At 40.2% G+C, this 15,423-nt stretch overlaps 1 protein-coding gene across 9 annotated transcripts in view; it reads left to right on the top strand.

Moving 5' to 3' along the window:
* Ubap2 (ubiquitin associated protein 2) overlaps nucleotides 1–15,423 on the top strand; it is a 111,813-nt gene that overhangs the window by 39,442 nt on the left and 56,948 nt on the right. For all 9 annotated transcript variants that reach the window (XM_070008791.1, XM_070008775.1, XM_070008850.1 and 6 more), the window contains 2 exons: nucleotides 11,553–11,630; nucleotides 13,851–13,961. In XM_070008791.1, coding sequence (XP_069864892.1) covers nucleotides 11,553–11,630; nucleotides 13,851–13,961 — 189 coding nt within the window. The remainder of the gene's footprint in view (nucleotides 1–11,552; nucleotides 11,631–13,850; nucleotides 13,962–15,423) is intronic.

Below are 15,423 nucleotides of genomic sequence, written 5' to 3'. Positions count from 1 at the left end.
TGATATGATCAGTTTTGGAGAATGTTCCTTGGGCTGCTGAGAAGAATGTGAACTGAGGCGTTGTTGGGTGGTCTACTCTGTAGATGTCTGTTAAGACCATTTGGGTTATGGTGTCATTTAGTTCTGAGCTTTTTTGCTTATCTTTTGTTTGGTTGGCCTGTTCTTTGGTGAGAGTGGAGTACTAAAGTCTACTACTATTACTGTGTATCATGTTCTGTAAGTCCAAAGTGTTTAATATACTTAAGTGCTCCATTGTTTGGTGCATAAATATTGACCACTGTGATTTCCTCTTCTTGGATCATTCTCATTATTAATATGTAATGACCTTCCTTGTCTCTTTGTATTGATTTTAATGAAAAATATTTTTATCAGATACCAATATGGCTATCAGACGTGATGTTTTGTTTCTTTATATGTTGTTTGTGCATGGGGCTTGAACTCAGCCTTGGGCTCTTACTTGGCTTTTTTTTCTTCACAGCTAGTGACCTACCACTTGAGCCATGCATCCACTTCTGGCGTTTTGCTAGTTAATTAGACATAAGAGACTCTTAGATTTGTCTGCTTGGGTTGACCTTGAACTTCTATCTCAGATCTCAGCCTCCTGAGTAGCTAGAATAATAGGCATAAGTCACTAGCATCTTGCTGTCTTTATTTCTTAAAAAAATAAAAATCATATTGTGTGAGATGGTACACACATATAAGTCCAGCTACTTGGGAAGTGGAAATCAGGAGGAGGATGGTGTGTTTGAGACTAGCATAATGTTAACTAGACCCCATCTAAGATGAATGTGGTGAGGGATGCCTGTAATCTAGTTATAAGGGAGGCATTGGGAAGCAGATCATGTCTGTGGCTGGTCCTACGCAAAAATATGAGATGCTATCTGAAAATAAAGTCAAAAGGACTAGGGGTGTCAAGGGGTAGAGTACCTGCTTAGTAAGCTCTGAGTTCAAGTTCAAACCCCAGTTGTGTTACTCCTCAAAAACTCACAGCTGACATAATCTGGTTTTCTGTGTCTTTCCCTTGCCCTAGGAGGAATGCACTCAAGGGCATTACGCCTGCTGAGGAAGTGTACTATACCATTAGAGCTGAACCCCTTGCCCTTTTGTTAAGTCTTGACATAGGCTCTCACTAACTGCCTAGGCTAGCCTTGAACTCAAGATCCTCCTACCTATGCCTCAATGCCTCAGGGGTATCTTGGATTACAGGTATTGCTGTGATGATTTATGGCTCATCCTTTTTTTTTTCCCTCAAAGATTTTTTTTTTTTTTTTTTGTGAAACAGCCTGTAATGGGGCTGGGAAGGTGGCTCAGTGGTAGAGCGCTTGCCTTGCATGCCTGAGGCCCTGGGTTCGATTCCTCAGCACCACATAAGCAAAAACGAAAAGAAAAAAACTGGAAGTGGCGCTGTGGCTCAAGTGGTAGAGCACTAGTCTTGAGCTGAATAGCTGAGGGACAGTGCCCAGGCCCAGACTTCAGGCCCCAGGACTGGACCCAAGAAACAGCCTGTAACCTTAAAAAGTTGTGATGTCCACATCTGTAATCCTTGAATTTGGAGGCTGACAGGATGATTATGAGTTTGAAGCCAGACTGAGTTACAGGTCAAGACCAAGTCTCAAAAAGAAAATAAAATGGGCTTTTTTTCCCAACCAACAAGTGAGCTGTTAAGTGTGTCACAGACACTAGTGGGTGTCCTCTAATCCAATTTAATTCAAACACTTCCTATGTGAGGATACTGACCTGTTTCACAGGTTAAGGGCTGAGCTCCTCAATCTCTTAATTCTCCCTGTCCCCTGAAGATATCACTTGCTATCTCCAGGTTGATGTTTAGTATCTAAATAATGTACTGGGTTTTTCAAGTGGCTGCAATCTTTTCTTTTTTGACAGTGTCAGAGATTGAGCCCAGGGCTTTGCTTGGCAAGTGTTCTTCCAGTTAGCTACATTTCCAACCCAGTCTGTCATTTTAAAAATTCGCTTATTTAGGTATAATTGACATAAAATAAGCTGTTGTATTAAGTATATAACTTATTCTTGTTTTTGGCTGGTCCTGGGGCTTGAACTCTGGGCTTAGGAGCTTTCCCTGGGCTCCTTTTGCTCAGGGCTAGCATTCTACCACTGGAGCCACAGCTCTACTTCTGGGTTTTTCTGTTATTAATTGGAGATAAGAGTCTCATGGATTTTACTGCCTGAGCTGGCTTCACACAGAGATACTTATATTCTCAGGCTTCTGAGTAGCTAGGATTACAGGCATGAACCACTGGTGCCTGGCTAAGTATACACTTTTTTATTTTGTATTTTTTTTCCATAACTTTTATGAAGCTCAAGCTAGCTTTATTTGGGGGGCGGGGGCAGGGAGGGCCAGTTGTAGGGCTTGAAGTGAGTTGCCTGGTCATTGTCCCTGAGATCTTCTGCTCAAGGCTGCTATTTTATCACTTGGAACTACAGCTTCACTTCCAGTTTTCTGGTGGTTAATTGGAGATAAGTGTCTCTCAGACTTCCCTGTCTGAGCTGGTTTTGAACCATGATTCTGAGATCTCAGCCTCCTGAGAAGGATTACAGGCATGAGCCACCAGAGCTGGGCTTTAAGCTGGTTTTAAATTGGAGATGATCCCAATTCAGCCTCCTGAGTGCTGGGAGTATAGATATGAGTCACCATGCCCAGCTCAATCTGATAATTTTTATATACATATACACTTGTGTAGCCATGACCATAATTAAATTGTGACATGTCCATCACTTTCCAAAGATTCATTGTGCTTCTTAGTAATGTCTCCTATTTTCATTGCACTCCATGCAAGTACTAACTGCTTTCTTTCACAAGATTAGTTTTTTTCCCATTAGTTTTCTTTTCTTTTTCTTCTTTTCTTCCTCCTCCTCTTCCTCTTCCTCCTCTTCTCCTCCTCCTCCTCCTCCTCCTCCTGTTCTTCCTCCTTCTTCTTCTTTGCCAGTCCTGGGGGGCTTGAACTCAGGGCCTGGGCACTGTCGCTGAGCCTCTCTGTTCTTTTTTTCAATTTTTATTTTTGGTGGTACTAAGGACAGATAAATTTTATTTCTTACAATTTTATATTAATGGTTCTGTTACTTAGCATAATTATATTGTGATTCATCCATGACACTGCATTATCTGTTGATACTTCCTCTTGTGCTGTTCCACTCATCGTAGACATAGCACAATTCTCTTCTTCCTTCCTTCCCTTTTTGTGGTGTTGGGGATGAACCTAGGCCATTTTACTACAAGCACTGTGGTTTATCACTGCTCTGGACTTTGGGATCTCCCCCCCCCCCCCCCCCATAGTATTAGGGTTTGAATTTAGGGCCTTGGATTCTACCACTTGAGCTACTTTTCCAGTCTTTTTTTTCCCCTGATTATGTTTAAAATTATACTGAATTAATGTAAGCAGATGTTTATTCATTCCATAGGTTTCCATAAATCTTGGCTTAATAAGGGTTCAACTCCTCCTAATATATTTCAGATAGATTAAAATCAGTTGATAAAACAAATGTCGTATGTTCTGTATATGTTTTTCAAGGAAACCAGTTGGTTTGTTTTTACTTCTTCAGTAGCATGCTTTAGTTTTTATTAATAATAATGAACATTATTATACAACAAAGAGGCATTCTGTGCATGGACCTAACAAGTATTTGATTCTTTTATACAACAGGGATCTCTGGCTTTTTTTGGTTTGTTTTTACAATTAATGGTATTTAATGGTGTTTCTCAGAATCTGGAACCCACTTTCAGCCATCTCAATTAAGGGTCTTTGAAACATTTTACTTGCTAGTAGTAGCCCTCAGGTGAATAGTGATAATAAAAAAATCCAGAGATCCTGAACAACAGATTGGTACACCTATTGTTTTAGGTAGATTAGCTTCTGCTTGAAGTCATAGATTTTTTTCATCATTGTATTGTATTCTGTTTTGTTCTGTTTCTATGCAATATCTATCTATCTATCTATCTATCTATCTATCTATCTATCTATCTATCTATCTATCTATCTATCTATCTATATCTATCTATCTATCTATCTATCTATCTATCTAGATAGCTACCTAGCTATCTGTACTAGGATTTGAATTCAGAGCCTCAGAGCCCTCTACCACTTGAGTCACTCATCCCCTTAGTCCTTTTTTTTTTTGGGTCTGGTCGTGGGGCCTGAACTCTGGGCCTGGGCGCTGTCCCTCAGCTCTTCAGCTCAAGGCTAGCGCTCTACCACTTGAGCCACAGCGCCACTTCCGGCTTTTTTTCTTTTTTCTTATGTGGTGCTGAGGAATCGAACCCAGGGCCTCAGGCATGCAAGGCAAGCGCTCTACCACTGAGCCACCTCCCCAGCCCCCCTTAGTCCTTTTTTGCTTATATCATTTTTTGGGTTACTGTCTCAAGTGGCCTCCCTCCCTCCCTCCCTCCCTCCCTCCCTCCCTTCCTTCCTTCCTTCCTTCCTGCATGGGGCTAGCCTTGAATTGTGATCTTACCTTTGCCGTCTATGCTCCTATATTCATCTTCCTTGTGGATTACGTATGTATCACTACACCCAGCCTGTTCTTCGCAGTCTCCTCCTTTCAAGAAGTTGAGAGATGTGTGCCACACTTGACCAGGAGTGGGGAGAGGGGAGCACTCCAGTGGCTTGAACTCAGGTTCTGGGCACTGTGTCTGAGCTCAAGGCTAACATTCTACCACTGGAGTCACAGCGCCACTCTGGCTTTTTCTGTTTATGTGGTACTAAGGAATCAAACTTAGGGCTTCATGCTTGCTAGGCAAGCACTTTACCACAAAGCCAATTCTCAGCCCCTGCACACTTGACCTCTTTTTAAAGTAATGTACTATGTCTACATTGTTTATGTACCCATTGTGTGTATATCTATATATCTATACATTTGTGGATATATGTCTCTTTAAAATGATTGATGATGATGAAGAAGAAGATTATGATGATTGCTGATGCTTTTGAACCCTGGTCCTGGGTACTGTCCCTGAGCAACTTTTGCTCATGGCTAGCACTTAGGGCTTTTTCTGTGATTAATTGGAAAGAAGGGTCTCATGGACTTTGCTGCCTGAAAGGCTTTGAATTGTGATCCTCAGATCTCAGCCTCCTAAGTAGCTAGGATTATAGGCATGAACGACTGGTACCCAGTGATTTTGTGTATCTTTTTGTTCAGAGCTGTTGCTAATTTCTGTGTCATTCTAATTTTAGTATAGGTGTTGCTGAAGTGTGTACTAAAAACAGTTTTTGTTTTGTTTTTAATTACTTTGAACTCAGGGCTTCATGCTAGCTAGACAGGAGTTAAGGCTAGTTTTACTGGGTATGAATTAAAGGCTCACCGTTGCTTTTTTTTTTTTTTTTTAATATTGCTGGGTTTGAACTCAGGACCTTGAGATTGCCTTGCAATTACTGAGACATACCCTCAAACCTCAGACTTTCTTTATATATTTTAAATAATCCTCTCCCCCCCCTCCATTGTGGGGCCTGAACACTGGGCCTGGGTGCTGTCCTTCAGTTCTTTTTTTTGGGGGGGGTCCAGTTGTGGGGCCTGAACTCTGGGCCTGGGCGCTGTTCCTCAGCTCTTCAGCTCAAGGCTAGTGCTCTACCACTTGAGCCACAGCACCACTTTCGGCTTTTTTTCTTTTTGCTTATGTGGTGCTGAGGAATCGAACCCAGGGCCTCATGCATGCAAGGCAAGTGCTCTACCACTGAGCCCCCTTCCCAGCCCCATGTCCCTTAGCTCTTCAGCTCAAGGCTAGCATTCTACCACTTGAGCCACAACACCACCTCCGGCCTTTTCTGCTTTTGTGGTACTGAGGAATCAAATCCAGGGCCTCATGCATGCAAGGCAAGCACTCTACCACTGAGCCACATTCTTAGCCCTTTAATCTTATTATTATCTTATCGTTATTGTTATTGGTTGTGGGGCTTGAACTCTGGGCCTGGCCTCCTTTCCTCAGCTCTTCAGCTCAAGGTGAGTGCTCTACCACAACACCAAAGTGTCTCACAGTCTTTCCTGCCCAGGCTGACTTTGAACTGTAATCCTCAGATCTCAGCCTCCTGAGTAGCTGTCTTTGCCTTTTGAGATATTGTTATGTAGTCCATGCTATCCTGGAAATGGCTTAGGCAGCCCAAGCTGACCTTGAATTTGTAGTCCTTCTCCCTTGGGGCCCTCTTCTCACCCTCTTCTCTCATTATAAATAATGAGTGTCTTGATGCTTGCTGACAGTATCACTTTTGACATAATCTGGGTTTTATTTATGAGTTTTGTGTGTATGTGCTGGTCCTAGAGCTCCACCTGGGTGCTTTCCCTGAGCTTTTGTGCTCAAGACTAGTGTTCTACCACTTGAGCTACAGCTCTGCTTCCATTTTTTTTTTTGTGTGTGTGTGTGTGTTTTTAAATGCAGATAAGAGTCCCCTGGACTTTCCTGCCAGGGCTGGCTTTGAGCCCTGCTCCTCAGATCTCAGCCTCTTAAGTAGCCAGGATTATGGACTTGAGGCACCAGTGCTTGGCCTTTTTTTTTTTTTTTCCCCCCGAGTCCTGGGGCTTGAACTCAGGGCCTGGGCACTGTACCTGACCTTTTTGTTCAAGGTTAGCACTCTACCACTTGAGCCACAGACGCCCTTCCAGTTTTTTGTGTTTATGTGGTACTGAGGAATTCAACCCAGGGCTTCATGCATGCTAGGCAAGTATTCTACCACAAAGCCACATTCCCATCCCCTGCTTGGCTTTTTGTTATGTTTTGCTCAATAAATCTCTTGCCATTTCTGCCTTGGATACCTAATGTTTGCTTTGTACAGTCCATTTCTTTAACTGTTCTTTGTCAATGTGGGTTATTACAAGTTGAGATGATCATCAACCTGTTGTCTTTACATAAACATTTTTTGTTTGTTTTCCTCATAATTTATTTGAGTTTAAGTCTTTTTAAAATTTTCTTGAGTAGTACTGATTTAAACTCAGGATTTTCTTGGTCTAGGTAGGCAGGCTCTCTATCATTCAGACCCTCAGTCCATTTGCTTTAATCATTTTTCAGATAGGATATTACATTTGTCTCTAGGGGACTAGCCTCAGCCTGCTGTCGTTAGTATCTGGGAACACAAGTGTGTGAACAACTACACCTGGTTTATTGATTGAAATGGGATGTCACCAGCTTTTTGCTCTGACTGATTTCATAGTACAGTCTTCCATTTATCTGCTTAGTAAGCAGCTGGAGTTTAAAGGCATTTGTCATGGTACCCAGCCTGAATTTTAGTTTTAAACATTTGCAACTATTTGGTATGTGTACTTTTCTTCAGAGACTTGTATTATCTCTCACTAATGGTTGGTTTGTCTTTTTTTTTAGCTTTAGTATTTGACTATTTGCCTCCTCTTAATTTGTTTTTGATCTTTTCATTTAATTTATCTTTTATCAGTTTCATTTTTACTTTAAAGTTTCCTAGCTGAGTACAGTGTTGTGCTTCTGTTTTCTCAGCTATTACAGGTTGAGTGGAAGGATTGCTTAAGCTTAGAAATTGAAGATGAGTTTGGAAAACAAAAATTTACACTATGGTATTATTGTTCTATCAGTTGTCTTTTTTTTTTTTTAATGTGTGTGTGTGCTGCTCCTGAGGCTTGAACTCAGAGCCTGGGTGCTGTCCCTGAGCTTTTTTGCTGAAGGCTAGCTTGCACACTACTACTTGAGCCACAGTGTCGCTTCTGTTTTGTTTGGTAATTTGTTGGAGATTAGAGTCTCCTGGACTTTTTTGCTCAGATTGTTTTTGAACTGTGATCCTCAAATCTCAGTCTCTGTAGCTAGGATTATAGGCAAGACCTCCTATTGGCAGCTATCTGGTGTCTTATGATTGATTTCTTGATTAGTATCTTTATTTTGTTGATTCATAGTACCCTTTTTTTTGTTTGTTTGTTTTGTTTTGTTTTTGTTGGTTGTGGGGATTGAACTGAAGGCCTAAATGCTGCCCCTGAGCTTTTTTGCTCAAGGCTAGATCTCTACTACTTTGGGCTCAGGGTCACTTCCTGTTTTTGTGTGGTTTATTAGAGATAAGAGTCTCTTAGACTTTACTGCCTGGGCTGGCTTAGAAACCTGATCCTCAGATCTCAACCTCCCGAGTAGCTAAATTTAGAAACCTGATCCTCAGATTTCAATCTCTGGAGTAGCTAGGACTGTAGGCTGAGTTCCAGTGCCTAGCTATCTGATATCTTCATTAGTGTCTTATTTTGTTGGTTTGTATTACCTTTGTGTGTGGGGGGATGGAGTGGGGTGGAGTAGGGTGGGGAGGGTTGATAAGACTTGAACTGTAAGCCTGGATGCTGTCCCTGAGCTCTTTTGCTCAAGGCTAGTGCTTGACTACTTCCAGCTCAGTGTCACTTCCAGTTTTTGAGTGGTTTATTGAAGAGTCTCTTAGACTTTCCTGTCTGCTGGTTTTAAACAGTAGTCCTCAGATCTCAGTCTCCTGTACTCAGCTACTCCTGTAACTAGGATTACGAGCATGAACCACTGGTGCCTGGCAGTACGTAGTATCTTTTAGCTCCATTTGAACAGACAGTAGGTGTTTCTTTTTTTCTTTTTTCTTTTTGTCAGTTGTGGGGCTTGAACTCTGGGCCTGGGCGCTGTCCCAAGCCCAAGGCTTATGCTCTACCATTGGAGCCACAGCTCCACTTTCGTGGTGGTTAATTGGAGATGATAGTCTCACAGACTTTCCTGCCTAGGGTGGCTTTGAACTACGATCCTCAGATCTCAGCCTCCTGAGTAGCTAAGATTACAGGCTGAACCACCATGCCTGGCTTTTTTTTTTGGTCGGTCATGGGGCTTGAACTCTGGGTCTGGGCACTGTCCCTCAACTCTTCAGTTCAAGGCAAGCACTCTACCACTTGAGCCACAGTGCCACTTCTGGTTTTCTGGTGGTTTATTGGAGATAAGAGTCTCATGGCCTTTCCTGCCCGGGTTGGCTTTGAACCTTGATCTGTCAGATCATGGCCTCCTGAGTAGCTAGGATTACAGGCATGAACCACTGGTACCCGGACTTATTTTTGTTCTTAATCATGTTATTCCGTGTGTGCTTTTATTGTGATGGAGTGTTTATCTTGGTTCATATTCCTTTTATATTAACTTTGTATGGGATTTGACTTTTTTCTTCATTTTTATATGAAATGACTTTTATGGACATTATTTAGGGTGGCTTTTCTAATTTCAACAATTTCCCTCGTGCTGACCTGCTTTCTGAGCTTTCTCGCCTCTGTTCTCCTTCCCTTTTCAGTTTCCTTCTTGTCCTGTATGTTTTGTTCAGTTTTGATGTTATACTCTAGTTTCTCATCCTAGGAACCCTGGCTGATTAAGTTTGAAAAGTTTAGGATAGTGGATTGTCTTGGAATTTCAAAATTATATATATATTTATATATACACACAAATATATATGTGTGTGTGTATATATATATTGCAGTTCAAGGTTTTCAACCAAAGGCCTTGTACTTGATAGATAATTGTTCTACAACCTGAGCCACTCCTAACCCTTTTGCTCTGAGATAGGGTTTTTTTGCTCTGATATAAGATAAGCATTTAGGCCTTGAGTTCAAGCCCCACAACTGACTCCCTCCACCAAAAAAAACAAAAACCCTAACAAAACCAAAAACACTCTTTTTGTTTGGACTGACCAGTACTAAGATACTCATTCCTGTTATGCTTTCTGCTATAACTGGAATGCTAGACACATGTCACCATGCCTCCAACCTTTTCTGTTGCAATATTGCCTTGCAAACTCTTTGCCCAGGGTGGCTTTAACTCATGATCCCTTTCATCTCCTGAGTAGTTAGGATTACAAGAGTGAGCAACTCAGTAAACTTTAAAAATTTTTATTTGCGTAATTTTGAGACAATATCTCAATGTGTTGCCCTGCTGGCCTCAAGTTCAGGATTTGTCTCCTGAGTGTTCGGATTATAAGCATTTATCATTATCACCTAATTTTCCTTTTAAGACTATAAAGTGTATATTTTTGGAGAATAAGGATGTTGCTTTGTAAAGCAAAGTTCAGATACCAAGTTTAATAAATTCAAATTTATTACATTGTTTATACAGTTCATATTTTACTTTTCAATTTAAATTACCTAAGTACTCTTTTGGCATATTTTCTGTTCACAATATAGACTTATTACTGCATTTACATGTAGTTAATAGTTCTTTTTCCTTTTTTTTTTTTTTTTTTTTGAGACAGGGTCTTACTCTTAGGTTGGCCTTGATTTCATAATCTTCCTGCTTTTCATAGGTTACAGACATGTGTCAATTGCTTAACTTTATAAAATACTTGTGGTAGGAAAAATTATCTTAAGTATTCAGTAACTTGGTTTATGAAAACAGGATTTGGAATGAAGAAAGTAACTTATGGTTTTCTGCAGAGTTGACTAATTGTAGTGTTTAAAAGTTTCTCTGGCGGGCATTAGTGACTCATGCCTATAATCCTAGCTACTCAGGAGTCTGAGATCTGAGGATTGCAGTTCAAAGCCAGCAGGAAAGGACAGGAGACTCTTATCTCCAATTAACCACCAGAAAACCAGAAGTGGTGTGGCTCAAAGTGGTAGAATACTACCAGGTCCTGAGTTCAAGCCTCACTACCTAAGGGGAAAATAAAGTTTCCCTGTTTTTTAATTAGAAACTGTAAAATTGTGTTTTAAAAAAGAGGTGACTTAGCAAAACATTTTTCACTTAGCTAAGCATTGGCAGCCTTTTCTCTTCAGAGCTGATTAGTATACTTTTTAGAGTTGACAGTTTACTCTATCAGCAGCCTGATTGTACTCCTGTGTATGGGCAGTTGTTTCCATTGCTTCTTGTTATACTTTTCTTCTTTTCTGGACATAAAGAAAATCCATTTTAAGGGCTGGGAAGTTGTCTCAGTGTTAGATTGCTTGCCTTGCATGCATGAGGCCCTGAGTTTGATTCCTCAGCAACATATAAGCAGAAAAACCAGAAGTGGTACTGTGGCTCCAGTGGTACTGTAGCTCCAGGGCGCTAGCCTTGAGTTGAAGACCTGAGAGACAGTGCCCAGGCTCAGAGTTCAGACCCCATGACTGACCAAAAAAAGAAAAAAAAGAAAGAAAAGAAAAAAAAGATCTATTTAAGGCACATCACCAGTGAAGCTAGGCACTGGTGGCTCATGCCTGTAATCCTAGCTACTGAAGAGGCTGAGATCTGAGGATTTTGGTTCAAAGCCAGCCCAGGCAGGAAAGTCTATGAGACACTTAGCTCCAATAAACTACTCAGCAAAGACTGGAAGTACCTCAAGTGGTAGAATTGACAGAACTCAGGCCCAGAGTTCAAGCCTTAAGACCAGCAAAAAAACCAAAAGCAAAAAACAAATTTTAGGTCATTTTACCAAAATAAAGTCTTTTGTAAACTATTCTTAGTTTTTTTGTGAGTAAAGGTTTTATACAAATAGAGAGGCCTAAATCCAGAATCTGCCCCCTCTTTTGGTTTATCAATTTTTGTTATTGTAGTGCTTAGAACTTGAGATCTTCATCAACTTGATCCAGATTTTTGCTTCTAACTTATTCTGTTGCTCAAATCTTAACCAGTTGTACATGCTTTCCAGGCAACAGCCGAACAGATGCGTCTCGCTCAAGTGATCTTTGATAAGAATGATTCAGATTTTGAAGCTAAAGTTAAACAGGTATGTTTCTGGCAAAGGATACTATTATTGTTGTAATCTCTTCTTAGTGCATTTAAGAAGATAATTTTGACTAAAGATTTTCATTTTCAAGCCTTCTTCTTGCATACTCATCCATATACTGGATTTTGGATGTCTGATTACATACACTGGTAGGTAGGTAAAGAAATGTCATCTGCCTGACATTAAAATCTTTCTGAGTTATTTGTGTGTGTCCCATAGTGTACTACTTTATTATACAAATTATTTTGTTTCTACATAATTCTTTGTAGCTCTACTGTTAACCTAAAAGTATTTTTTTGAGGGCCAGAGAAATTGTTTATAAAAAATCTTATAAGCTAGGTGCTGATGACTCAGGCTTATTCAGGATAGCACCTACTTATTCAGGAGGTTAAGTGAGGTTTGCAGTTCGAAGCCAGTCTGGGCAGAAAAGTCCATGAAACTCCCATCTCCAGTAAACTACCAAAAAGCCAGAAGTGGAACTGTTCCTCAAGAGGTAGAGTGTTAGCCATGAGCAAATCTCAGAGATAGCACCTAGGCCTTGAGTTCAAGCCCCAGGACCAGCACACACACCACACATAACTCATGGTTGTGGTGCTACATGCTCGTATCATCCTAGCTACCTAGGAGTCTGAGGCTGGAGAATCAAATGGCAATGTAGATCCTGTCCTCCTCCTCTTTCCCATTCTAATCCTCCCCTCTACTCCCCCAAAACAACATAAAAAAAGCAAAACAAAGCCTATAAACTTCATTCCTCATTCTCAAGAATGAGATGTGGCTACAGTTTGAGAGATACTTGTCCATATATTGTATTACTTGTTATCTCTATAGAATAGCAGATAAAAAATAGACATATTTCAGAGAATGAAATTCTAACTCTAGTTCTTTTTAATGTACCCAATCAATTAAAAAATTTTGATTCTGATTGCATAAAAATACTGGGAAACTACAGAGTTGATAGAACTTTTTCTGTTGAATGAGAAGAGAAAAATGGAAGATACCAAATTGAGGTATGGTGCAAGAAGTGTGATTGGTAGATCAGGAGACTTGTGATTTAGTCAGACTTTTCTACTAATTAATCTTATGGCATAGGCACAAATCCCTTGAAATGTTGAGTCAAGCTGTTTTGAACTTTAGTATATGTTAGAATAACAACATATAATTAAATCATAGGTTTGTACACTGATAATTGAAGAACTTGTGTCTAGTCTGTGATGATTCTAGCAAAGAAAAAACTAAGTGGTTAGTTTCCCTCATTAAAGAAAATGGACAAGCCAGGCATCGATAGCTACCTATAATCATAGCTACTCAGGAGGCTGAAGAGTATTAATCACATGAGTCCATAAGGATCAGTGTTGGAAACCAGCCCAAACAGGAAATTCCTTGAGACTCCTAGGTCCCAATTAACTACCAAAAAGCCAGAACTGGAGCTGTGGCTCAAATGGTAGAGTGCTAGCCTTGAGCAAAAAAACAAAAAAAACAAAAACAAAACAAAGCTCAGTGATAGTGCCAAGGCCCTGAGTTCAAGCCCCAGGACAGGTACAAACAAAAAAGAAAAAGCAAGTGGTCTAATGCTAGATTATATGCTGTAATCCCAACACTTGGGAGGCATTGCAAATTGGAGGCCAGCCTAGGCTTCATAATAAGATCTTGTCATTTCCCAACCTTCCCTTGAAAAAAGGAATGGATTTGTTTATTCGAACATAATACCCTGTTGAAGCTTCTTGAGAAAATATGTCTGAGGAGCATAGTTTGTGACAGCAACAAAATTCTATTTGTAAGATTTTAGGCTGTTATAACTAAGTTTATGTTATAAGCAGTGATAGTGTATGAAATGTTGCTGCTGTACAAAATGTTTGACTATGATTTCTGTGACTGGTGACTGTACTTATATAGTTCCACTTAATATTTAAGTTCAAAACTTTGAGAATCTTGTGTCATTAAACTTAAGTGTGAGCAGATCCTGAGTGTGTATGTGTATGTGGTACTTATTTAGTATTCTAATATTTGGTCAGCTTGGAGGAGTTTGATTTTTAGTGATTAGTATTAGGACATAGGGTAGCCTCAAAAATACAAGTTAACTTCTTGTCAGATCATAAACAGAATGAAAAAGGTTATATTTATGTAGAAGGTTTGAATATTTTCTATATTTACATGGAAGAATCTAAAAATATCAAGTGCTACTTTTTGGTCCATGTAACTATTTTCTAATGCTTTGAATAGCTTATGGAAGTGACAGGAAAAAATCAGGATGAATGCATAGTGGCCCTACATGACTGTAATGGAGATGTGAACAAAGCTATCAATATATTGCTGGAAGGAAATTCAGATACGGTAAGTGTTCGTCATTTGCAGTGCTAAGATTTGTTTCCAGTTTTGTATTATAGTAGAGTGGTTTGTGAGTGCTACTCTGTATTTTTTTTTTTTTAGTGGGGAGGAGGGAATGTGCTAAGCAATAAACCCAGGGTCTTGTGCATGCTAGGCCAGTACCACATTTAAGTTCCAGAAAAAACACTAACCTGGTAATCTACTCTAGCCTTACATAGTTTCCCTTTTGATCATCTGAAAATTTTCAGTTGTCCACACACTGCTTTTGTGTCTTCATCTTAGTTTTTACCTCTATTCTTTCTATTTATAGACTAATAAAAAAACAATTTGCTCATACATTTATTTGCTTATGTTGAGTATTCTGTGGATGTGTTTTCAATAACACTTTGACACATACAGACAGAAAGAAGTTTTTTTTTTTTTGGTCCGGTCGTGGTGCCTGAACTCTGGGCCTGTGCGCTGTCCCTCAACTCTTTAGCTCAAGGCTAGCACTCTACCACTTGAGCCACAGCGCCACTTCTGGCTTTTTTCTTTTTGCTTATGTGGTGCTGAGGAATTGAACCCAGGGCCTCAGGCATGCAAGGCAAGCGCTCTACCACTGAGCCACCTTCCCATCCCCAGAAAGAAGTTTTTAAAAATGGTTCTCAATACTGGGGATTGGTTGAGCCCAGGACTTCATGAATCCTAGGCAAGCACTCTGCCACTGAGTTACATTCCCAGCACCTTAAAATCTTTCTTCCTTCCTTTCTTCCTTCCTTTCCTTCCTCCCTTCCTTTCCTTCCTTCCTTCCTTCCTTCCTTCCTTCCTTCCTTCCTTCCTTCCTTCCTTCCTTCCTTCCTTCCTTCCTTCCTTCCTTCCTTCCTTTCTTTCTTTCTTTCTTTCTTTCTTTCTTTCTTTCTTTCGTCGGTTGTGGGGCTTGAAATCTGGGCCTGGGCACTGCCCCTTAGCTTTTCAGCTCAAGGCAAGCACTCTACCACTTGAGCCACAGTACCACTTCTGGTTTTCTGGAGATAAGAATCTCACAGACTTTCCTGCCTGGGCTGGCTTTGAACCTCAATCCTCAGATTTCAGCCTCCTGAGTAACTAGGATTACAGGTGTGAGCCACCAGCGCCTGGCTTTTCACTTACATTTTTAGGAAATATATATTAAGTAGTATGTCCTTAAAAATCATCTATATATTTGAGAAATTAAGGAATATAAATGAATATTATAAAAACAATTTAAAGTTTGGTGAATTTATAGGCACACTGATGATAATCCCTTTGATTTTAGGAAATATGGAACTGAAGCTATATCAGGTTGTTGTCAGGCCTTACTCTCTTGATTCTATCTGAAAATTGTACTGTATGTTACTTAAATTTTTTTGTGTCAGTCATGGGGCTTGACCTCTCGGCCTAGGCGCTGTCCCTGAGCCCTTCAGTTCAAGGCAAGCACTCTACCACTTCCGGTTTTCTGGTCTTTTTTCAT

The sequence above is a fragment of the Dipodomys merriami genome, unplaced genomic scaffold, assembly GCF_024711535.1.
Source record: "Dipodomys merriami isolate MVZ:Mamm:240054 unplaced genomic scaffold, mDipMer1.0.p SCAF_11, whole genome shotgun sequence".
Lineage (NCBI taxonomy): Eukaryota > Metazoa > Chordata > Mammalia > Rodentia > Heteromyidae > Dipodomys > Dipodomys merriami.
The sequence above is the reverse complement of the archived record's forward strand: the minus strand, read 5'-3'. Positions and strand labels throughout refer to the sequence as shown.